At 39.5% G+C, this 26,775-nt stretch overlaps 2 protein-coding genes and 1 long non-coding RNA gene across 3 annotated transcripts; 2 read left to right on the forward strand and 1 right to left on the reverse strand.

Annotated features, from left to right (window-relative positions):
- Window positions 1-2,852: 2,852 nt before the first annotated feature.
- Window positions 2,853-4,922, reverse strand: LOC141594291 (uncharacterized). The gene is made up of 3 exons (XR_012522100.1): window positions 4,836-4,922; window positions 4,629-4,737; window positions 2,853-2,940 (listed from the first exon to the last, which is right to left on the reverse strand). It is a non-coding gene; the product is annotated as an uncharacterized LOC141594291 (long non-coding RNA).
- A 4,792-nt stretch (window positions 4,923-9,714) lies between these two features.
- Window positions 9,715-12,936, forward strand: LOC141595051 (uncharacterized). Its single transcript, XM_074415024.1, has 2 exons — window positions 9,715-10,345; window positions 12,821-12,936. Exons 1-2 carry the CDS (start codon window positions 9,715-9,717, stop codon window positions 12,934-12,936), a joined length of 747 nt encoding a protein of 248 aa, XP_074271125.1.
- Window positions 12,937-13,277: 341 nt separating this feature from the next.
- Window positions 13,278-13,985, forward strand: LOC141595052 (uncharacterized). The gene has a single exon (XM_074415025.1). The coding sequence runs from the start codon at window positions 13,278-13,280 to the stop codon at window positions 13,983-13,985; it is 708 nt and encodes a 235-aa protein (XP_074271126.1).
- Window positions 13,986-26,775: the final 12,790 nt, after the last annotated feature.

A 26,775-nucleotide genomic window follows, 5' to 3' on the forward strand; every position in this document is an offset into this window, starting at 1 on the left:
TCGCCGATAGTAACCCGCCAAGCCAAGGAAACTACGGATTTCAGAAACATTGGTTGGACTTTTCCAATCAACAACGGCTTCAATTTTGGCAGGATCTACCATAACACCCTCTTTTGAAATGACATGCCCAAGGAAGGTCACTTTAGGTAACCAGAACTCACATTTAGAGAATTTAGCATACCATTTTTCACGGCGCAGAATCTCTAAAATAACACAAAGGTGTTGGACATGTTCTACCTCAGATTTAGAATAGATTAAGATGTCATCAATGAACACCACAACACATTTGTCAAGGTGTTCCCTGAAAGTACGGTTCATCTGATCCATGAATACTGCTGGAGCATTGGTCAAACCAAATGGCATCACCGTAAACTCGAAATGACCATATCTCGTACTGAAGGCGGTTTTAGGAATGTCAGCTTCTCGGACTGGAATTTGATGATAGCCCGAACGAAGATCAATTTTAGAAAAAGTAGAAGCACCACAGAGTTGGTCGAAAAGATCATCAATTCTAGGAAGAGGATATTTATTCTTGATAGTAACCCGGTTAAGTTCACGATAATCTATGCATAATCGCATAGATCCATCCTTCTTCCTTACAAAGAGAACAGGAGCACCCCAAGGTGAAGAGCTAGGTCGGATAAAACCTTTGGCAATCAAATCATCCAGCTGAGTCTTCAGCTCTTTCATTTCAGACGGTGCCAGCCTATAAGGAGCTTTAGCAATAGGGCCGGTACCAGGAATAAGATCAATAGCAAATTCAACTTCCCTTTCGGAGAGAATTCCGTAGCTCATCGGGAAAAACATCGGAAATTCACATACTACGGAATGTTCTCTTTAGGAGGCGAGAGAAGAAGAATCGAAGTAGTCACCATACACAAGAAGGCTTGATGACCCTTTTTCATTGCATTGATAAACTTCATAGCGAAATTAATTTAGTAATCTTGGTTTGTCTTTTAACCATTTGATAAGACACACGGTGACCTGAAGGGCTTGTAAGAATTATTTTCTGATCTCGACATTCAAATCGAGCATGATAAGTATGTAACCAATCCATGCCCAAAATGACATCAAATTCTTCAAGCGGAAATTGGAAAAGATTTGCTGGAAATATAGATCCCGTAATAGAAATAGGGACTTCCGGATAGATTTTAGAACAGGAAAAGACATCACCAGAGGGTAAGGATATAGATGTGCTTTCTTCTTGTGAGGATTCAAGTGATAATTTATTGGAGAGTTTTATTGAAATAAAAGATAAAGAGGCACCCGTATCAAATAGTACCAAACAAGGAACATCAAAAATAGAAAATGTACCAGTAATGATGTCAGGATGTGCCCCAGCTTCTGCTCGGCTCATAAAAAAGATACGGCCCTTCGGCCTCACTGGCCTCACTGGCCTCACTGGGACGACAGGAGTAGTAGGAGCTGTCACCTTCCTCTCCGGGCAAAAATTAGCCTTGTGGCCCGGTTTGTTACAAGAAAAACATATGATAGGATCAACGAAGCATTTACCAGGGTGTGCTGGTTTCTTGCAATTATAGCACACTCGGTCTTTAACACCTTTATTATCATTAATGCTGAAGATTGACCACCCCGGTTAACTTGAACATTAGAAACAAATCTCCTCTTGTTTGAATCAGAGGGAGAAGAGATGAACCTAGGTGAAGGAGTAAAGGGCCTAGAAGATGGATATAAAGGCCTCTTGCCAAGATTAGAACTAGTTGCACGAGCTTCAATTTCAATCTCTTTCAATGAATTCTCAGCCCATAAAGCATCATTATAAATTGAAACAAAGCTAGTGGAATCCCGACAGACCATGCTTTTGATCTTAGGGGAGAGCTTTTCAAGATAAAAGAAGGCTTTTTCGTTGTCATCTTTCACCAATCTAGTTGCATAATGAGCCAACTCGTTGAATTTATCGGTGAAGGTCTGAACTGGAAGGCTTCCTTGCTTCAACTCCATGAATCCCTTCAACTTCTGCTGTTTCAGTTCTTGCGGACAGAAACGGGCCTCCACTAACTCCTTGAAACGTACCCAGTCAAATCCCGGTTCAGCTGAAACGGTAGGCCCAATCATGGACCACCACCGATCTGCTTCTCGTACTAGGAAGTGAGAGGCTAGCTTCACTTTATGTTCCTCCTTGACATCATACAATATAAAGCTTTTCTCCAACTCCCGAAACCACCCTGTAAGAGCAGCTGGATCAATCTCTCCACCTAAAGTGGGAGTGTTGATTCGGGTTAATTGGTTAGCCACCCAAGTATAGGTGCCTGGAGTACCCTCAGCAGGCGGAGGAAGAGGAGCTTGTTGATTCTGCTGATTTTGTTGGTTTTGGAGAATTTGAGTAAGAACTAGTAAGATCGCATCATCAATGTCTCTTCTTGGCGGAGCCATCTTAAAAACGAGAAAATTAATTAGTACCTAACAATTAGCAATCACAAACAGACTACCACATAAAATCCTAATTCTACCCATCCTACCCTTCTCTCAAGTTTATTATTTAAAGGTCAAGTGATTTTAAGTGGGGTGCACAAACGTGCGTCGGGAGCAATAGGCTCTGATACCAACTGTGACACCCTTAAAAATTAGCGATAAATAAACGCGTAAATTCTACAAAAAAACTGACAGGATATGTTTATAATTGGTTCAACTAGACAAAACCTGTAATTTCAAAAAATTTTCTAAACCAATCACAACATTTCCAACATTCCCAAGAGGCGGGTGCCAAAACCTGCAATGCTAATGAACTAATTTACATGCCATAGCTAACGATAAGAAAATGTAATGATACAAACCCAAAATAGAAAAGGGAGACATATGTCCCTTCAAATTATATATAAAACCAAAAGTTAGAAGGTTTACTATAAGAATAGCCAAAACTAGGTCCAAGGTTCCTTATGCTCACTAGCTCGTCTGTGACCCCAACAAAGCATCAACAACCTGTGAACGCATTTTATACAAACACGAAAGCCACAATTCAGTGGGGAGTAACTTCGAGTCCTCCCAGCCACGAATCGTCAAAATTAATGTAACATGTAGTAAAACATGTAAACAAGATGATAATTAATCTAATTTCCAAGTATTATAACATATGAATACTAAATTGACCAAATTAAACTATCATGTGAAACATATAACAAATTGTAATCCAAACTTTATCAATTGTAACCGGCTTACATCTCACCTATTACAATTCATAAAGTCACCATACAAGAAAGGGCAATATATCAAAGACAGGCATAAGTTCTTAGCACGGTCAATAGTCACTCTGTAACTCGAGTCTATACCACGAGGTAGGGAAGGTAATCGAACCGGTATCTTGGCTCAGCGGTTAATATTAATAAAACATGGCCAAGACACAACACAACCCTAGCCTAAAATCTGCGCAGACCTAGACATGCGGATACACACCACCGCACCCAAGACCCACAAATTTTTCTAAAACAAAGTGAGTACCCTAAGGAGTCCACCAAAGGGTTGGCTAGTACTTAAGCTGACCACTTACTATCAAAATAAGTAACGAGGTCATGCCCCAACTTGGATATAAATCCACTAGTCAGGAACACAAAGGCTATCAAGCAGTGAACATATACTCGTCAAAGACTATAAAGACCTATCTATGATGAAGGCCGAAATACTCACCTAGGACCTAGTCCCAGCTAGTCCCAGCTTGAATACTTTAGCCCACACCACACAAGACAAGTAAGACACCCACTTAACCATAAGAGGGCAAAGAGTCCAGCTTACCAACATAAATGCTAACATTCTATCTTGTGAAAGGCTATATAAATGTCTATTCAGCAGATAATCCAACAGTATCCTCAATAAGTATTCAATACCAATTTCCAATTCTAACAATATTAACCATATTAAAGGTTTCGGGGAATCTAGGGCCGTTTCTACAATATAAGAAGCTACTTAAACCAACTAACTACACATGTGAAATAAAAATATAATAAATGGCCTAAAACAAGAAAAAGGCCAATTATCTAATTCATTCAAAATTTCATCCAACCGAATTTTTACCCGAACCCCACCTACTGCGACAGTGCGGGTTAAATTGCGGCTGACCAATCACTCAATTGACTGACATCGAATCAGTCAAAGAGATTAAGGCTCAGTTTTCGGCACAATCATCAAATCATTGCAATTATTGCTATAAAATTCACTTTGAGCCTATTCATTACAATTTCATTTTAATTTATCCTATCATGTGTCTACTACCATAATAAGCATACTTCATCATCAAAATTATTTTACTACTAACTTTATTTGTTTCCTAAGACTACCCACATGTTACCTTTACTAAACATATCATTAATAACCCGAAACTACAAGTGATGCATGAAAATCATGAAACAAGCAACAGATGACCGGGCACAGTAGTGGGCATTGCCGCCACCCCTACACCTCTTTTTTTTCCATTTTTGTTCATTATAACATCGTCTGAACACTAATTAATCGTTCCCAATACAACTATGTTAACTTAAACTAACAAAAGACATGAATTAAACATGCATGCATCAAATTTTATCATGTGAAAATTACTACTCAAACAAAAATCACAAAACATACAAAAACAACAAAGAATGTGACGATTATTCGTCGAGTAACTCGAAATATGTTACCTTAAGCTAGAAAATGAGCAATTAGCACCTTAAAACCCAAACCCTAACAACAACTAGCCGCTATCCTCGACAATATACGAGTCCCCAAACTCGTCTTCCAATTCTTCACCTAAATAAACAATAAAAACACAATATATAAGTATAAATACCGAAATTTACCAAAATTCGTCTTAAAACAACTTCAAGAAAACTGAAATTAAAACATACTAGGTTGTAGATCTCGACGAGAGGATTCCGAAAATGTAAACTTTGCGAAAATCCGAGTAGAAATGAGGGAGTTGTGTCGAAAATTAGCTTGATTTTAAGTATAAAATGGTGTTTGGAAGGTTTTGGTAAATTGAGGAAGATGAACAAAGGCAAAAATCAGAAAAAAGAAAGGTAGGGGAAGGGGATGCCGCGGGTTAGGGGAGAAAGAGAGGAAAAGAGCGGGTTTGAGTCGGGATTTTACGAGTCGGTTTTGGCTCGTTTCGATAATAATTAAAACCGTAGGTCAAATGCAAATTCCGACAAGACCAAAGTTTTTAAACACGAGATTACAAGAAAATTGAATACTCATACGACCCATTTCCAAATTCGTTTACCCAATGTTCAAAAGAATTGTCATTTCCCCCCCGATATGCCCTTATTTCGAAATAAAAGATTTACACGGTTTAAACTATTTTTAAACATCTCGAAACTATCAAAATAAATACTTTACCTCAAAATATAATAAAATTATATTTCTTTGAATTATTTTTACTTTAAATACATTAATATCAAATTTTATTTGATTACTAAATTGTTTTCGAAATATATTAACGGTCCGAAATTACGGGGCGTTACAGCAAGGGCCTTTAGGTAGAGTACCTAGAAGAGCGTCCCCACCATCAAGAACCACGCGAGGTGAAGTGGAAGCGAGCAATGTGCAGCTTCCCAGCATAGTGGGACGTCGCCCCCCACACATCACGAAGAAACGCTGGGACGGCCCGGGAAAATCCTTAAGGGTTTATGCATGAATCGTAGCACTATGAGTAATGTTTTACTTTCCAACACTTTCTTTTCAAGTTTCACCTCGGAGATTAACAACACCGAGAAAGAATGATGAGAGAGAAATCTAGAGAGAAAAAAGCTCTAAAATTCATGACCTAAACTTTATTCCTACCTGCAATAACTATGACGGCGGTAAAACATTCACAAAATCGTTTCAATCCTTTACGTTCACTCACCAAATCTTCTCTAAATTCAGCTAAAGCTTCAGTAGTATACTCTCCAACAAACGGTGGTTCTAAAGATGGTAACTTTCCTCGACCTTCACCATCAGATACTGGTAGAACGAGAGCAATGAATGAAATTCAGGGTGTTCCTGTCCTGAATTTGCCTGAAGGAGAAACCGTTCTATCTGAAAGCTGGTATGTTAGGCATGGTGGAAAGGATATCCCAGTTATGGAACCAATTTTGGAAGATGAGGATATGTCTGAATTGCTTCAGTTTACAACAGAGGATATAAAATCTGAGGTAGAATTCTGGAACCATTCTGTTATATGTTATATTCTCGGTGCTAACCCACCTTGGGATATCGTTGAGAATTATGTTTACAATGTCTGGGAACAGTTTGGTATAGATAGGGTTTCGTTTCTTGATAACGGGGTTTTCATTGTTAGATTGTCTAAGAAAACAGGAAAAGATGCTCTTCTTCGTTCTGGTTACTATATGTTTGACAATAAACCTGTTATTGTTAAACCTTGGGTACCAGATATGGAGTTGGTTAAGGAAAAGGTTGCAGTTGTTCCAGTTTGGGTTAAGTTGTATGGTATCCCTCTGAAATTTTGGGGCAACTGTTTACCTAAAATTGCTGGTCTGGTTGGTAATTTTGTTAAAAGGGATGGAGATACTCAGGAAAAAATCCGCCTTAGTTATGCTAGGGTTATGGTTGAATTACCCATGGATCAGGAGTTGATTGAAAAGGTTAAATTTTTAGATGAGAATGGTAATATGGTGACTGTCCAAGTTGAATATGAATGGAGGCCTATCTCATGTTCAAGCTGTCATGGGATTGGTCACAACTCTGCTCAATGTAGGAAGCCTGATAAGAGGAGACCCAAGGCTCCTTCTGCCAAAGCCCCTCCAAAACCTCAGAAAGTTTGGAGGCCATTACAAAAGGAACCAAAGGAATCAGAAGTTATTGTTACCCCTCCATCACTGTTACCTGTTCATTTCCCTCCCTTGACTACTGTAAGAGCTACACCAGTAGTTAAGGATACTCCAGCTAAACAAATAATGCGCATGAACAGGCAGGATGGAATTGTTGGAATTAGATTGTCCGGAAGTTCAGGTCCTTATACTTTTGTGGATGCTTTGAAGAGTAACTCTACTATTCAGGGGGGAGTAGTAGAGAGTGGAAAGGACCCCCCTGATCCTGTTATTAATGCATAGCTTGGGATTTTGGAATGTACGGGGTCTGAATGACCTGAATAAGCAGAAGGTGGTGAAATGGTTTTTGCACAATAATGGGGTAGGATTGTTTGGTTTGCTTGAGACAAAATTAAAACCAAGTAGTCTACTGAAGAAGAATACCTCTATTTGTGATGGATGGAGTGTCTCCACTAACTGCAGTTGGCATAAGGGTGGTAGAATTTGGGTGCTATGGAAGCCTACTCTGTTTGATATCCAGTTTTTAGCTTATAGTGCTCAATACATTCACATGTTAGTCAATTCTAATACTGATAATAAAAGTTTCTATCTCACCTTCATTTATGCTTATAATGATCTTAATGGAAGAATGGAGCTGTGGAATTTCTTGAAGAAGTTTTACGAGACCCGCATTGCTCCCTGGCTTTGGCTAGGTGATTTCAATCTGTTCTCGTCCAGTTGAAAGATTAGGTGGAAGCACTTCGATCTTTGAGATGGAGCATTTTCAGGACGTGTTTCTATTTGTTGTATGAAAGATATTGCTGCCACTGGTGCTGTTTTTACTTGGTCAAATAAGCAGGCACCTGTGGATAGGGTGTATAGTAGACTTGATAGGGCTATGGGGAATCAAGAATGGTTAGATCTTTTTGGAGATAGTGTAGCTCATTTTCATCCTGAAGGCCTATTTGATCACTGTCCTTGCACAATTATGGATAGGAATTCTGAAATTCATGGTAGGAAAAGCTTCAAATATTTCAACATGTGGGGGGCAGCACATAATTTCAAAGCTATTGTTTCTGATAGTTGGTCCATGTTTTATCAGGGTACTAAGATGTTTGGTATTATAAAAAAGCTTAAAGCTCTGAAGCCTATTCTGAAAGCTCTCAATAAGGAATGCTTTTCTGATATTGAAAACAATACTAACATAGCTAGTATAGCTCTGGAATCTATACAGAAAGCTCTTATGGAGAATCCTGGTGATGCTACTCTCTTACAGCAGGAACTGGACCTGGCATGTGATCTTAAGGATATCATTACTGCCAGAGATAGCTTTCTGATTCAAAAAGCAAAGGTGCAATGGTCGTTGGAGGGGGATCTCAACTCTTCTTATTTCCATCACAATATCAAAAAGAGAGTTATGATGAACAAGGTATTCCAAATAGAAGATAAAGATGGTGTCATATGTACTGATGGAGCAGCTATTCAAAATGCTTTTCTGGTTTATTACCAGGATCTCATGGGGACTCAAAATACCACTGCTGCTGTTAATGAAACTGTTGTAAGGCAAGGACAGTGTTGTACTCAGAGTCATTGGCTCCTTTTGAATAGTCCTGTCACAGCTGAGGAGATCAAGAAGTGCCTGTTCAGTATACCTGCTAATAAGTCTCCTGGCCCTGATGGGTACTCTAGTCAGTTCTATAGGGATGCATGGGACATAGTGGGGACTGACATTTGTGCAATTTATTCTTGATTTTTTTGTCACTGGAAAGCTCTTAACTCAGATAAATGCCACTGTCATTACATTGATCCCTAAGATTGACAGACCTGTAAGTGTGAAACATTACAGGCCTATTTCTTGCTGTAATGTAATTTACAAGGTTATTTCAAAGTTGCTTTGCTCAAGACTCTAATTCTTCCCGACCTAATTTCCAAGACACGGGTGCTTTTGTTAAAGCGAAAGCATTTTGGAAAACATCTTGATTTGTCAAGACCTTGTTAGGCGATAGTAGAGGGAAAGCTTCCCCTCGTTGTCTCTTTAAGCTTGATCTTCAAAAAGCTTATGATTCAATAGAGTGGGTTTTTGTTGAACAGATGTTAAAAGCCCTTCATTTCCCTGAAAAGTTTAGCAGAATGCTTATGCTTTGTATTTCTACTCCTTCCTACACTCTCAACCTTAATGGGGCACAGTTTGGGTATTTCCCTGGTAGGAGAGGGCTTAGGCAAGGAGATCCTATTTCTCCATTGATCTTTTGCATTTGTATGGAGTATCTTTCAAGGCTCATGGAGTATGCTACTAGAACTCGGTACTTCAGATATCATCCTATGTGTAAGAGTTTGAAACTTACTCACTTACTCTTTGCTGATGATCTTCTCATGTTCAGTAAAGGTGATGTGCAGTCTATCATGCTTATTCTTAGGGTGTTGGCTACTTTTTCTGGTTCTTCAGGGCTCAAGGTCAATGCTTCTAAATCAAGTAGTTTATAATGGTGTTCCCGATTCTGTTAAGCTTGATATTGCTCGGGTTTATGGTTTTCAAGAGGGTAAGCTTCCCTTTAAATACCTGGGTATTCCTATCCAACCAGGTAGACTTACAAAAGCTGATTGTAATGTTCTTCTGGAGAAGATTGTGTCTAAAATAAGAGGTATAGGGGCTAGGAAATTGAGCTATGCTGGGAGATTAGTTCTTATTAACTCAGTGCTTAACACCTTACATAATTACTGGGCTTCTATCTTTTTGATTCCTAAAGGTGTTATCAAGAGAATTGAGAGTATTTGCAGGAATTTCTTATGGTGTGGAGGCTCAGACTATAACAGGGCACATTTGGTGGCGTGGCAGGATGTATGCTGCAGCAAGAAGGAAGGTGGCTTGGGTATAAAGGAAGCAGGGGTGTGGAATATAGCAAGTGTGGGTAAACTTGTGAATTGATTTTATACTAAAGCTGACAGATTGTGGGTTCTTTGGATTGATCATGTCTATATGAAAGGGGCTGATTGGGAAACATATCATCCTCCTCCTGATTCTAATTGGAATTGGAGGAACATTTGCAAGATCAAAGATAGGTTAGCTGGTGGTTATCAGGGTAACTGCTGGGTTGCATCTACTGGTGGTTACTCTATTAGTTCAGGATATCAATGGTTACAGGTTGTGCACCCACCTGTCCCATGGTATCGGTCTGTCTGGGATATTTGGGTTCTCCCTAAGCAAGCTTTTGTTGGTTGGCTTATTCATAGGAATGCTTTAAACACAAGATCTAAACTGTATAAGCTAGGCCTGGTTACTACTGCTACTTGTGTCATTTGTGAGATGGGGGAGGAGACACATGATCACCTATTCAGGGACTGTGTCTATGCTTCCAGAATTTTTGCAGGGTTAGAACAGTGGCTACAGTTGAAGATCAATGATCCGTCTGTTTCTTATTCTAAGTTGCAGATGAGGGTATGTAGAGTAGTTAAAAGTGCAGTCTGGTATGCTATTTGGATGGAAAGGAATTCTGCTCGGTTGGAATTATCTATTTGCAGGCCTGAAAGATTGGTTCAGCAGGTTCAGAGGCAAGTTCATGGAAGGCTAATTCTGAAACTTAGGAATTGTACTATGCCTAGTGATTGTGGTTGGCTAAGTAGTATAAATATTAAGTGTTCCTATTGTACTTAGCTTGGATGAAGGATGGAATTTTCTTGTAGAATGATTATGATGTAATCCTTTTATTATTAATGAAAAGCTCACATTCTACCAAAAAAAAAAAGTTTCACCTCGGAGGAAAAGACCCTAGAAACAAAGTGTAACTAGTCCTCTTTTCCCCAGCGGAGTCGCCAAACTGTGGACAAGGCCCTCGGGAACTGCGTCCGCGGGATCCACACTAGGCATAATCGACTCGAGGTTCTTTCGAATCGAATTAAGACAAATTAGAGTCGCCACCAAGTTTTTTGGGAACTTGGAACCGTTCAAGTCAACCTTACACCTTTCATCGAAAAGCATAAAGCCAGTCGACTACGAGTGACTAAAGATAAAGACTTGTACCCTATATCACTCGATTTGAATGACTCTCGTAATCCAATGGTATTTAGACGGATCCACAAACCATAGATCTTGAGTAAGGGGTGAGGGTATGTGTTGGGAAGCCCATAAGGACACCCAACCCCGCCCGTCAATAACGGCCTCTACTAAGTCAAGTGTCGAATTTCAAACAAGGTTATAGCTACTACGATATATGATATGCAAACATCGTATTCAAAACCCTAACATGTGAAGTTTCTATGTCGATTTAGATGCAACTAAATTAACTTTGTCAAAGTTGTAATTTAGCATGCGGGTTGATTGATCTAAGCAACATACAAACGAAAGCAAACAAGCCTTAGGGGGAATGGGGGAGCCGTTGGGATCTACCTATTACAAACCAGGCATTTCATGCCGACACAACGATAAATTAAAGATACAACTCGATCTAAAATACAATGCTATACACACGACGCAATACGCGGCCATTCGGCCTAGGAAACCGTGCACAAAAGGGGTGGCCCACGGCTTACATGACTCACGGCCTTGGGTCCCTCCTCGTAATGTGTGCTTTCACTTAATCTTATCGAATTAGACATAGGGCCACACACCAAAGCATGCATTAGCATAAATCGGGCCACGTTGCTTTAAACAACATGCGATTTACTATGCTCTTACATACATTGGGGCACAACCATCTAACCAAACAAAACTAAGGTTTTTTGAAAGAGGTTTTGACTCGATAAAAGAAAACTAATTTGAAAATTACAAACAAACTACCAAATACAACTCGATAAACAAAGTAATTACAAGATACGAAATAATGAGATAAAGATGAGAAATAACGAGAAAAAAAGGCTACAAGGACACGGCCAAACACGGCCTACACGATTCAGCATACCCTAATCCCTAGGTTAGATTCATTAGGTTAGAGAGATGATGGCGAAACGGAAAAGGAAACGAGTTAGAAAACGAGTTATAAACAACGTTGATTGATTGTCGCGCAAAGGTGTATTCTACACGGCCTAAGGGGTCAAATTAGGTCAAGTTTGCTAATTAAATTAACTCATCGAGTGTTAATAAGAAGGTGCTAATCACGCACTCTTATACTAACGAGAAATTAGGTGAAAGAGAGGGATTGGGCCGAAAGTGCGTCGAAAATCGAGCCCAAATCAAGTAGAAAACGAGCTCAAAATCGCATATAAAATCGTCGTAAAAATCGAGTTCTTCAAATACGATTTATAAAACGATTTAAATTGATTTTTCAAATCAATTAACATAAGAATGATTTTTCAAATGAAATATCTATTTTATTTTCAATAAAATAAACTTAAGAAAATAAATTCAAACTAAAACAATAAAATGAATTCACTTTAATAAAACATTAATTTAAATATCATTTAAATTAATAAAATATTTCATCGACGACGCCCATTCTACATCGTAAAACGAGCTCCAAATAATGACAATGACAACTAATGAATACATGTGTCCTATCATCATCGGGTGTTTATCGGGTTCCTTATAAATTCCAATATCGACGGATACGGGTATCTACAACATGGTTGAGGTGGGGAGGATAGATCCAAAAAGAAGGGATATAAGAGGTTTAAGGGTATAATGGATGACTGCATCTATATTAGTTGTTTATCATACTTTAAATTCGAAAATCAAAAGAGAGGAGACGTGTACATATTGTATGTAACACATGCAATGTTAAACGAATTAAAATACAAATGGATTGTCATCTTTTGTTTTGTTTTACCAATTAAACCTCTCCAAACTACTATCTAAGGGAAAAATGTGTTATCCAATAAGTGTCGATTAGTTTAGCATTAACTGCTATCTAAGCATTATTTATTGTTAATCAAATATATTAGCATTAAAATTGATCTATAGTCTCCTTTACAAAATTATGTAAGTGTTGAAGATATTAGAAATTTGGTGAAATCAAAAGGGTGTAAGGATGAGGAAATTAAGAAAATATTTTTCAAAAAGGCTGACCATGAATTACACAACGGACTTGTTGAGATTAACAGTTAAATATATAACCTTGATCTTTTATGTTTTTGTCAACATTCTTCTGTAGAATTATATGTTGAACATTTTACAAGTAATTTTGGTTTGGATGATTGTGATGGTGAGAACTCTAAAGAGTGTGGTCAAGAGTATGATGGGATGGAATATAGAGGGTCCGATGACTAAGATGATGATGAACTGAAATACTTTGTTGATGAAGATTTGTATTCTGATGATGATGATGAGGAACTAGTACAATGAAACAAAAACTAAGTAATAAAAAGAGGGAGATGAAGATTGTTGGTGATACTTTAAGGAATGAGAATTTGATTTCGAGTCAGGTGAGTATACGTAATTCTATCTATGACGATGTTTGAGTGAACCAAGAAAATGGCATGTCTGATTATGAGCATGAGGATTCAGTCGACCTATATGATATACAAAGTAGTGACCTTGAGAATGATATGGAAACACAAAAACGTATGGGACAATAATTTCCAACTTTTAATCCAAAGACCAAGGCAAATATGGTCGATTTTGAGACGGGGTTGCGGTTTACTGATAAGAAAGAGTTCATTGATGCGGTGCAAAATTATAAAATTTTAAATGGCTATGCAATAAAGACATATAAGAGTGATAAGAATAGGATTGGAGCTCATTGTACTGGCAAATGGTGTAAATGGAGAGTATGGGCATCATGGAAATGTGGAGAGAAAACTTTTCAGATCAAATCAGTCCCTTCCCCTCATACTTGTTTACCATTTGATTTTAATGAAAAGTCGAGATTAGTAACTTCAAGGTGGTTGTGCAAACGGTACTTCGAAAAGTTACGAGTTTGTCCAAGTTGGAAATTAAAAGAGTTTAGAGATTATGTTAAAGCGGATATTAACATCGAACAAACTATGACATTATGTATGCGTGCAAAACAAGAAGCTTTAAACTTGATTGTTGGCGATTACAAAGAACAATTTGGAAAGCTTAGAGACTATGCATTTGAATTATTGAGAACCAATAAAGGGAGTACCTTCAAAATTGAGACGGAGAAAGCTACCCCTGATGGGCCTTCAGTTTTCAATGGGATATATGTGTGTTTAGATAGTTTAAAGAAGGGCATGTTGGAATCTTATCGGAAAGTTATCTGTGTTGATGGCTGCATTCTAAAAGGGACATGGAATTGTCAAATTTTGGTGGCTGTTGGAAGAGATGCCAACAATCAGATGTATCCATTTGCTTGAGCAGTCGTTCCTCGGGAGAACTATGATCGATGGAATTGGTTTTTGAAACTTCTCATTGACGATCTAAATCTCTGTGATGGTAAAGGATGGACAATCATATCTGACCAACAAAAGGTATATACAGTTTTTTTGAAACTTTGTTTGGGTAGTCATTTTAATTAATTTCTTAACTTAGATTATAATCTAAATATTACTCATGTTTAAGTGATACTATATTTTTTTCTCTAGGGATTGGTGGAGTGCGTAAGAAGCCTTTTAAAAGAAGCTCAGCATAGACTATGTGCTAGACATGTATACGCAAATTTGAGAAAAAAATGATAGGGTAATTTGTATAAGAAGATTTTCTGGGCAATTGCCAAATCGTCCACAAAAAATCAATTTGATAACAATATGAAGGAAATGAGAGAGCTTAATATAGAGGCGCACCAATTCCACGTAGACAAGAATCCCACAAAATGGTGTAGGTTTTTTTAAGCCTGATGCTCAGTGTGATAGCGTCGACAACAATATGGCGAGTTTTTAACGGTGTCTTGTTAGAGGCAAGGTACAAACCAATCATAGATATGTTAGAAGATATAAGGGAGACAATAATGATAAGAGTAAAAACAAGGAGAGCACTTGGAGAGAAAATGCAAGGTAAGGTGTGTCCTAGAATACAGAGTAAGATATAATCTTTAAAGGAGACTTTTGGAGGATGGAAAGCAATTTCTAATGGTAATGGGAGATATAGTGTCAAGCTTGGAAATGATGGTTATGTGGTAAATATCTTACAAAAGCATTGTGAATGCAACATATGGGATTTGACTGGAATACCTTGTATCCACGTTATTGCCGCTTTAATAAAAGAAGCCCGAATCAATCCTGAGGATTATGTGAGTGATTATTACAGTGTAGCATCATATATTAAAGCATACTCCTATCCAATTGAGCCTTTAAATGGTATGAACATGTGGTTACCTAGTGAAGGAGATGTAATTTTGGCTCCCGAGTTCAAGAAGAAGAAGAGAGGGAAACAACAACATAAAAGAAGAAGGGAAGAAGGCCAAACTAGTAGCAAGTATGGGAGTGTAACCAAATTTGGCAGAAAAGTGAGATGTAGTAAATGTGGTGATTATGGTCACAACAAACAAACATGTGGAAAGTGAAAAAATCGGGTGAGCATTTTTTTCTTTCTTTTTTAAAGTTTGTATATGAAATATATATACGACACTGATTTTGATATTTAAAACCGACTTACAAATTGATGTAGGAGGAGTGATATGCCCGTGTTGATAAGAGGCTAATTAGGTTATATTGAAACAATTGTTTACCTTGGCACAACTCTTCATCTTTTCTTATCCTTGGAGCGGTGTTGGTCGATGCAATCCTCAAAGTAGTTTTCATTAGCCAAATCGAGAAAAACTCTGTAAACACATGAATAAGGCAGTCGTATGATGTTTTATGTGTAAATATTGAACTGAGATCTTTGAGATGCTTATCTTATTATCTGATTGTGGAGATTAGTACTTGAATTATTGATCCTTATAAAATTTCGGATCGTAAGTTCAACCAATTTAATTAAGTTTTGCAAAGTGGAGATGGAGGCTGAGTGTATCACATAGTTTTGAACAAAAATATTCTTCTTGTTGCTAATTCCTTATTGTATTGCTCTACGCTACGCTGCCATGACTTGGTTTTTCACCTATCAAATGGTTTAGGTTTGTCAAAGTTGGACAATATATATCTAATTTAAAACAGGTAACTATTACCGTCGTAATTTTTGTTGAAACATGCGTAAGAATAAGAGGAATAAGAAAGGATCAACTTTTTGGTCCCCGAGGTAGGTACAATGCTGAAATCTCGACGCAACCACAAAGCAGGGTAGCATCTACAGTACAGTACGAACTACATGGACGGACTCTAGTCTACCGTAACAAGGAATTGAAACATTTGCAAGGCTATAGCAACTGTCGAGCTTCAAAATTTTCAATGTACATGAAATATAGCCCAGTAGAAGTTTTGGTTCCAACTAAAATAATTAACAGGAAGGAGACTTTGATGGCAGTACAAAAAAAAAAGAATCGTGGTGTGAAAGGAGTTCTTAAAGATTCTACTATATAAAAATCTAAAGACTAATGCGATGAGTAACCGGCTATTACAGGTAATGGAAGTAAGAAATTGGCAATTAGGAAAGGTATGTATATTCTACAATGGCATTAATATATTTTTTTTTACAATGGCAATAATAGAAAAAACTAAGTTTTATGATGGCATTGTATGCATTTAACTCCACGTTTAATTTCTGTATGCATTGTTGTTTATTTTTATAAAAATCAAAAATCTCATAAAAATAGAAAAAATTCAAAAAATTTCACGTTTACTTTTGCACATAAGTTGAGTCAGAACGGAAGATTTCAATGATGAAATTGCACTATGATTTGTCACTTTGTTTAAGCCTTGCATAAATTAAAATCTTTAGCTTTGTCATTTTGCATATCTAAGAGTTTATGTTAAAATTTAGCTGAACGAATAGACTTGACCTGAGATTTTGGCAACCTACTTATAATTTCTAAGATTTAGAGCCTTATTAACTGGTGTCATTTGTGACCGGTTTCATGTAGGATTGTGAGTAGTATACTCCTTGCATATCATGTTTATTAATTTGCACGTATATGAAATTCGATTGTTTTTTGCCTACATACATTTGGGTTAATGGTTGGTGTCACATGCAAGGAGGTGCTTATATTCCCTTTTCTTCCATTTTACCCATTAAACTCCACATTTAGCCAAATTTGCCTTTTAACCCTTAACTACATCCAAATTTAGCCTGCCTTGTCAAGCTAGTTAGTGTATGTTTTTCGGTCTATAATTTATTGTGCCAAGTTTGGTTTGTATTGTATTATCGGGAGTTGGTAATTTATGGAAGAAGGAGGATGATATGATGAAAAAGTTAAAAGTGAAAAAAAGAAATTCAAAAAAAAAAAGAGAAAAAAAATAACAGAAAAACCGTAGAAGAAAAAAAGAAAGAAGAGAAAAGTAAAAAAAGGAAGTTTGTTTGTAGACGGTTTTTACTCCTATGCTTTATTTATATCTTATGAGGAGTATGTTTTGGTTGAGTGAGTTTTTTGTGCCAAAATAAAGGCACTTGTGCTTAATTTCGAGATGGATTAAGAATCGGATGTTGTCACTTGGTTTGATTAGGTTACTAGCTTGGCTATTAACCTCACATTCCCAAATTGTTTTGCCCCTTCTTACCCATTACCTCACTTTCCCATATTTTTGTAAGCCCTCGGCTGTGACAGGACATTGATTGTTTAGAATGTATGTGCACGGTAGTTAGAATTGTCTATCATGTTAGTTGCATGCATGTTTATGTAGGTCGTAGTTTAGGTGAGCGACTATATTTCTTTCTCTCTTACACTCATATGCTTACCCTTTGCTTCATGAGATAAGAGTGATCTGTGAGAGTCCATCATCAAAGGTCTTGCAAGGTCGACAGTTCAGCTTTATTATAAACATCTTATAACTCGTTTGAATTTGACATTTTTGCTATAAGTATTAGTGCTTGCATTAAATCGGTTTAAGTGGACAATTTGTAGCTAGCTCTGAGTGTTCTTTTCCGTTACATTGGTTTCGCATATAGTTTGCTTGGGGACAAGCAAAGGTTTGGTTTGGAGAAGTTTGATGCGTGAATTTCATATAGACTTATTCTACCATATTTGCACGCATCTTTATGCATATTTAGTAGTGTTTAGCTACAAATGTCCCCCGAATTGTCTAATTTGGTTTCTCTTGTCTTATTTGCAGGAATGAACCAAAGAGAACGGAATCAAGCTTAATACATGGCCCTATTCATCCATTTAGGATATGAGTTGAGTCGGAGCTTGGAAACTACTAATTATTATGCGTATAGAAGTAGGATAGCTAGGCGAGCAAAGGAAGAACTTTAAATTACTATTGCCTATTTTGAAGGGCCATATCTCGAGTTCTACAACTAATTTTCAGGTGATTCTATTTGTAGATGAAAGATTGTCCTCTTAGCTTTCCAACGCCACTGGAAATGCTCTGTTTGCTTAAGTAATGAAGAAATGCAGCCGTTTGAAGTTCAGTGCACGAAGCAGGAATTGTGCGTTGGAAAGTACTCGATCGAGTACTATCTTGTTCGATTGAGTCCTTTTTCTACTCGATCGTATGATGCCTTTTTGATAGTGTTCGATCGAGTACCTAAAGTCCTCGATCGAGAGGTTTTAGCTTGGATTTTTTCAATCGAGTGATATAAAGTTGTTCGATCGAGTGACTAGCATATATACTCGGGATTTTTATTCAATGTTAGGTTTATTTTATGTTAATAAACACTTCCCTATATAAAGGAAGTCGTCATTAGGTTAATAATCATCTCATACACTCTTAAACACGGTTCTCTCTCTTAATCACTGTTGCTCTTGCTTGCCTCTTTGCCGGGTTCGCTCTTTTGTAATCTTTCTTTACTCTTAACTTCAATCTAATATTTATTGCTTTACTTTAATTCCTTGTTCTTTAATTTTTACTTTATTGTTATCATTATTAGTATATGCTTCATCCTTTCATCTCTTTAATATGTCTTCCCTTAGCATATTTATGATTATTGTTATTGTTATTAATTTCAAAAGCATGAGTAGCTAAATCCTTTTATGTTAGTATTAGGGGAGCCATGGTAGTAATGTGACAATGTTTTGAATTGGTTAGATGATTAATTGTGAGAATCTGTGACCATAGCAATATAACTGTAACATGTTTAGTTGAGTGCACGCTTCTAAATAACTTTAATCTGGTTAAATTCGCTCCTAGATCGGAAGATTGGAATGAACAGACCTGCTATGAACAGTAGACTACCCTAATGAGGACGAAAGTTAAGTTAGTTGTAATCTAGGGTGGATAGCGGACCGGAAGGACCTTTTCCTTGCCCTTCTCACAGTAGATCGTCTAGATTATGTGACACCCCCATACTCCAAGTGCCTTACCAGGACCACTCTGGTATAAAGATGTCACCATCTCGGTTTCCCGAGGCAATGATAATCATAAGACAATAACGAAACAACATTTAAATAGTATAAGTTTAGTGAATAAATACAATCCAAAACCAAATGCTCAAAATACGGGTTACATATTTTCAAAACAACTGTCTAATCAACTAACTGAAATGTCTGACAAACTACTCAAGCTACAGCGGAAGACTATCATCTGATGGTGACACATCCCAGCTATCCTATGAATCTCGACTCATACCTGCTCAAGAACTGCTCACCATCCCTGAATGGATCACCACAATTTTTAAAACAATTAAACGGGGTCAGTACTAATCACACAATTTATATAATTCAACAAACAACACACAACACAGCTCTATCGTCACAGATACACTCCGAACTCCATCACCAACTCCACAATACTGACTACACACTAAAGTGTGTAGCCCTGCCAGAGTACCCATCGCAACAGGTTACTCCTCGCCGCCAGTGGAGGACCGCAGCCGTTCCCACCTAAGCCCCGCTCATCTCCGTCGAGCGATAAACCGAAATCCATTAATGTGCACATCCCTTCTGTGGCGGGTTCCTCAGAAGGCGAATAATGGGCGTGAAACCACTCCCGCAAGTGACTCCACTCAGCCAGGGACGCACCCCGAAGAACACAGACAGATACAATCAACCACAACTACTATCAACAATCAAAACCAACAACCGTCACAATACTCGTATGATAATATTCAACAATCACAAAACACAACCAACACATCATGTGACTAATACGAGTAGGAAACCCTACCCGTAATGAAATACAATCGACGGTCTCAACAAATTTTGTTATCAAAAGGCCTCCTCTACGAATCCTCCTCCTAACATATGATCATACAATTACTATCAATCATAAAAGACGACAAAACCCCCAAACCCCCAAATTAGGGTTTAAACAACCTTAACAAAATACCATAAAATCAGTACGTAGATCTTACCCTCGACGCAAGGATCACAAGAATGTAAAGAATGATGAATTCCGACCTCCCAAGCTCCGAGATTTGTCAATAATGCGAAGGATGCGAAGTACGTTGGTTGCAATCTCTTTTCAAAGTAATTAAGTTTGTAAAAAGTGTATTATGAAAGTGACGGAAAGGTTTAAATACTAATTCGCATTATTAACAAAACCCGACAAAACATCACCCGTAAACCGGGCTACTCGATCGAGTAACAGACGTACTCGATCAAGTGCCGCCTACTCGATCGAGTACCAAGGCTTCTCGATCGAGTACCCTACAGGTCAGAAACTGTTTTAAACTGCGAAACACCCTTACTCGACAGAGTAAGGCCCACTCGATAGAGTACCCAGAGACCCATAAAACCGTAGTATTACAGTCTTCCCTCCTTAAAAAGAACTTCGTCCCCGAAGTTTAAACCACAACCAAACAAAACACACTACCACACTCCCGACACAACAACCAACATAAAACTCAACATAAAAACATACTACTAACCAAACTCAACCCAACTCAGTCCACTACAAGACACACCGACACAACACAAAAAGGGTGTAAAAACTCTTTGCGATCATCTCCTACCCCCCTAAAAGAAACAAGGTTACGTCCCCGTAACAATACATACCTGATCAAAAAGGAAAGGGTAACGCTCTCTCATGGCCTCCTCTGCCTCCCACGTAGCTTCCTCGACCTCATGATTAGACCAAAGGATCTTAAGCAAAACTGTCTCACCACTCCTAGTCTTCCTAACCTTCCGGTCAAGAATCTGCTTAGGCACCTCAAGATAAGACAAAGACTCATCTACCTCTATGCTCTCTGCCTCAAACACATGTGACGGATCACTCACATACTTGCGCAACTGAGATACATGAAACACATTATGTACTCTCTCCAACGCAGCTGGTAAAGCCAAACGATAAGCAACCTCTCCAACCCGGTCTAAGATCTCGTAAGGTCCATTGAACTTCTGACTCAACTTGCCTTTCTTCCCAAATCTCATAACCCCACGCATAGGAGACACTTTCAGAAGAACCTTGTCCCCAACCTGAAACTCTATATCCCGGCGATGTAGATCTGCATAACTCTTTTGCCTATCCTGAGCCGCTCTCATCCTTTCCCTGATCATCTTAATCTGCTCAACCATCTTATGTACCATCTCTGGTCCTTGAACCACTGCCTCAGCACTGTCGTCCCAACAAATCGGACTCCTACACCTCCTCCGATATAAGGCCTCAAACGGCGCCATGCCAATACTAGTGTGATAACTGTTGTTGTAAGAAAACTCTATCAGATCCAACCTCTGTTCCCAGCTACCCCCAAAGTCCATCACACAAGCTCGTAACATATCCTCAATAGTCTTGATCGTTCTCTCAGTTTGACCGTCTGTCGCAGGATGAAATGCTGTACTCATCTTCAATGTCGTTCCCAAAGATTCTTGCAACTCTTTCCAAAACTTTGAGATAAACCTCGCATCTCTGTCAGATACTATGTTCTTAGGGACCCCATGTAACTTTAGCACATTCTTCTGATAAGCCATAGCTAATTGTGCCGTAGTCCATGTATCTTTCATTGGCACAAAATGAGTTGACTTGGTCAGTCAATTCACTATTACCCATATCATGTTGTTACCCTGTTGACTCTTCGGCAAACCCACGATAAAATCCATAGAAATGGATTCCCACTTCCACTCAGGTACCTCCAAAGACTGAATCTTACCTTGTGGTCGTCGCTGTTCCCCTTTAACTCTCTGGCATGTCAAACAATGGGCCACAAACTCTGCTGTCTCTTTCTTCATCCCAGGCCACCAAAACGTGTTCTTTAAATCCTTGTATAGCTTATCACCACCTGGATATACTAAATATGGTGTACAATGTGCCTCTGTCATGATTGTCTTTTTCAGCTCCTCATCATTAGGGACACACCACCTCCCATTAAATCGCAAACTACCGTCTGTATGAATAGAGAATCTAGACACTGTCCCTTTCTCTACTCCAGCTCTCCACTCTACTATCATAGGATCCAACGCCTGTTTACCTCGAATATCATCATAAAGATCAGGCTGCACTGACAAATCTCCTATGGCATCCCCTCTCTACATCATATGTATCCCAAACTTCCCCACCTCATCTCTCAACCTCATCAAAGATATAGCTGTACATAAAGAATGTACACTCTTCCTGCTCAAAGCATCTGCAACAACATTGGCTTTCCCTTCATGGTAGATGATATCCATGTCATAGTCGCCAATCAGCTCCATCCACCTCATCTGTCTCATGTTCAACTCCTTTTGAGTGAAGATGTACTTGAGACTCTTGTGATCAGAAAATACCTTAAAGGTCGCCCCATAAAGGTAATGTCTCCAAATCTTAAGAGCAAACACCACTGCACCCAACTCTAGATCGTGTGTAGGATAATTCTCCTCACAAGGCTTCAATTGCATAGAAGCATAGGCAATCACTTTACCGTTCTGCATTAACACACATCCCAACCCATTCTTTGAGGCATCTGTATAAACCTCAAAGTTCTCACTCCCTTCAGGCATTGCTAAGATAGGAGCTGTGGTCAAACGCTCCTTTAATGTTTGGAACGTCATCTCACAACTCTCATCCCAACGAAACCTGTTCTCTTTCCTCATCAAAGATGTCATAGGTCTAGCAATCTTGGAGAAATCCTTCACGAACCGTCTGTAGTATCCAGCTAAACCCAAGAAACACCGAATCTCAGCTACATTCTTTGGTGCTTCCCACTTGGTCACTGCCTCAATCTTTGCCGGATCCACAGCTACCCCATCCTTAGAGATCACATGCCCCAGAAAAGCAACTCTTTCTAACCAGAACTCACACTTGGACAGCTTAGCATATAACTCATGCTTCCTCAAGGTCTGCAACACAATCCTCAGATGCTCCTCATGCTCCTCCTTAGTCTTGGAATAGACTAAGATGTCATCGATAAACACCACCACAAACTTGTCCAAAAACTGACTGAAGATTTTGTTCATCAAATCCATAAACACAGCCAGTGCATTAGATAACCCAAAAGGCATCACCACATACCCATAATGGCCATACCTCGACGTGAAAGCTGTCTTTGGTATGTCCACCTCTCTAATCTTCACCTGATGGTACCCCGACCTCAAATCAATCTTGGAAAAGACTAATGCACCACTCAACTGATCAAACAGGTCGTCTATCCTAGGCAAAGGATACTTGTTCTTCACCGTCACTCGGTTCAGCTCCCTGTAATCTATACACAACCTCAAGCTCCCATCTTTCTTCTTCACAAAAAGAACTGGTGCTCCCCACGGTGATACACTAGGTCTAATGTATCCCTTCTCTATCAGATCATCTAACTGCTTCCTGAGCTCCTCCAACTCTTTAGGACCCATCCGGTACGGTGCCTTAGAGATTGGCCCCGTCCCCAGTTTCAACTCAACCGTGAAATCTATCTCCCTCTTCGGTGGCAGCCCCAGAATCTCCTCTGGAAAGACATCTGCAAACTCATCCACCACTGGTATCTGATCAACTGTCGGACTCTCTATCCGGTCATCTCTCACGTGGCACAAGATCAAAGGACATCCCTTCCTCAGATAGGACTTCAAAGTCACAGCTGCAATCAACTTAACTTTGGGTTTGACCACAAACCCACGATAAGACACGCTAACGCCCTTAGGACCTCTGAAAGACACTTTCTTTTGATGACAGTCTATCTTAGCTTTGTACTTTCCTAACCAATCCATCCCGACTATCATCTCAAAACCGTCTAAAGGAAACTCTAGCAAGTCTACAGGTAGATCAACTTGCCCAACTATCATAGATACATCCCTATACAACCTTCCACATGATACAGACTCACCCGAAGGTATAAAAACTTTCTCACTTACAGACTCATACTCTCTCAAACCTAACAATTTCACGTGACTCGAAGATACAAACGATTGAGACGCCCCCGAATCAAACAAAACAAAGGTATGAATACCGTTCACAAGAAAGGTACCAGAGATAACATGTGCGTCGTCCTCAGCTGCTCTCTTGTCCATCATATACAGCTTCCCTGGACAGTAATGGCTGAAGTGGTCGGTTTAGCACCCGACCCCTGATTATTGTTGTTGTTCGTAGCTGGTTTCTGATAAGAATTACCGCCATTGCGGTTACCTCCACCCTGGTTGCTCTGACCTCCCCGGTTAGACCATGACCCAGCCGGTCTGTTGGTCGCATAACTCTGTGCCGGACCCTGAGAATAGCTCCCCTGATCCGATCTCTGAAAAGTTCCCGGTACACTCGTGCACTCATGTCTCTTGTGGCCTACACCGCCACAGCCAAAGCAAGTCATCCCCCAACTACTACTACCGCTCCCACGTCCACGCCCAAAGGAAGCCCCAACACTGAACCCTGAACCAGAAGAAAACGCTCTAGCCTGATTGTGGTTGCCTTTCTTGTAGTTAGATTGGCCACCACCCTCACTCTCCGCCTTTCTTTTCTCACCTCCCCTCTCTCGGGCCATCTCCACCAACCTCTCACCTCTCCCAGCTCTCTCATAAGCTTCCTTAACATCAGTAAGGACTCCCACGGGTAACTTGTCCATAATCCTAGGGGTCAACCCCCTCTCAAATCTGAGCGCTAGGTTCTCCTCACTCAAACCCATGTCCTCAGCATATCTAGACTTCTCATTAAACTGCTTGTAGTACTCAGCTACCGACATATCGGATGTCATCCTAAACCCATCAAACTCCTCCCTCAACTTACTCCTCACATGCTCAGGGTACAAACTCTCTCCTCATAGCCCTCGGAACTCTTCCCAAGGTATAGCAGGCAGGCCCTGCTTCGCATACATCTCCCTAGCACTCGCTTTCACCTTGTCCCACCACTCACCAGCCGCTTCCCTCAAGTAGAACGCAGCTTGTTCGACTTTCATCTCATCAAGACAATGTACCAGATCCAGAATGTTCTCCATCTCACGATGCCAATTATCAAGAAGAATTGGCTCCCCGGTCCCCTTATACTCTTTTGGGTTAAATCTCGCTATATAAAGACTGATCTAAGAGTGATCAACCTCCTTATCCTTCCCCATTCTCTTTAGGGCCTCCGTAAGAGCATCTTGATGCTCCAACATCTTAACTATATCGTCAATGTTCATGCTCTCAGCTCTCGCATACAAAGCGGTTTTCTTTGGCGGCATCTTGAAACTATATTAAGAAAACGTAGATATAAACATACATACCATAACCCAAAACGCGAAAACAACCTGACCAGAACCCACTCGATCGAGTGCCCAAACCTACTCGATCGAGTGGCGGCTACTCGATCGAGTGCCCCGACTCCAGAACCCAAACAGACCTTCTGATCTCTAACATACTCGACCGAGCAGGCTAGACACTCGATCGAGTGACCCCCTACTCGATCGAGTGCCCATATGTACTCGATCGAGTACCCCAAAAAGACGGTTCTGATCATGAAAACATCAAAATACCCACTCGATCGAGTCAGACCCACTCGATCGAGTACCTCACCTACTCGATCGAGTGCCCCCCTCGATCGAGTCATGATGACTCGTGAATACTACCCGCATGTTATCTCACATAACCCAACATACTATGTAACTTCATAATCTCAACATTATAATATAACTACGCATGCAATTATACACAATTCCTCATACAATCAACAAAAGAATCTACTTCATGTTATTAAATGCCACATAATAAACAACCATCATGCTTCTTTATGCAAACCAACATATAAACACACCCCACCAATTTCCAACTCTTCAATCACAGTTTCAATCCTCAACTCCCAACATCCAACAACTCACAACATATACCGTTACTTTCACATATAAACTGACAGACACCACATACGACCTTGACATATACCCCCATGTGACCGGTTCAAAATCGTAGGGCGAGTTCGCGACTTTAGGACGTCTCCCAAGCCTTTCCATTAGCTCCTACAACCTTTACCCCGGATTCATTTTAATTGACTCTTTATGTTCATTATATTAATTAGTTACAGGTTTCAGGATCGTCGCTCTGATACCACTTTGTGACACCCCCATACTCCAAGTGCCTTACCAGGACCACTCAGGTATAAAGATGTCACCATCTCGGTTTCCCGAGGCAATGATAATCATAAGATAATAACGAAACAACATTTAAATAGTATAAGTTTAGTGAATAAATACAATCCAAAACCAAATGCCCAAAATACGGGTTACATATTCTCAAAACAACTGTCTAATCAACTAACTGAAATGTCTGACAAACTACTCAAGCTACAGCGGAAGACTCTATCATCTGATGGTGACACATCCCAGCTATCCCATGAATCTCGACTCATACCTGCTCAACAACTGCTCACCATCCCCGAATGGATCACCACAGTTTTTAAAACAATTAAACGGGGTCAGTACTAATCACACAATTTATATAATTCAACAAACAACACACAACATAGCTCAATCGTCATAGATACACTCCGAACACCATCACCAAGTCCACAATAATGACTACACACTAAAGTGTGTAGCCCTGCCATAGTACCTATCGCAACAGGTTACTCCTCGCCGCCAGTGGGGGACCGCAGCCGTTCCCACCAAAGCCCCGCTCATCTCCGTCGAGCGATAAACCCAAATCCATTAATGTGCACATCCCATCTGTGGCGGGTTCCACAGAAGGCGAATAATGGGCGTGAAGCCAATCCCGCAAGTGACTCCACTCATCCAGGGACGCACCCCGAAGAACACAGACAGATACAATCAACCACAACTACTATCAACAATCAAAACCAACAACCGTCACAATACTCGTAT

This window comes from Silene latifolia, chromosome 8 (assembly GCF_048544455.1).
Source record: "Silene latifolia isolate original U9 population chromosome 8, ASM4854445v1, whole genome shotgun sequence".
Lineage (NCBI taxonomy): Eukaryota > Viridiplantae > Streptophyta > Magnoliopsida > Caryophyllales > Caryophyllaceae > Silene > Silene latifolia.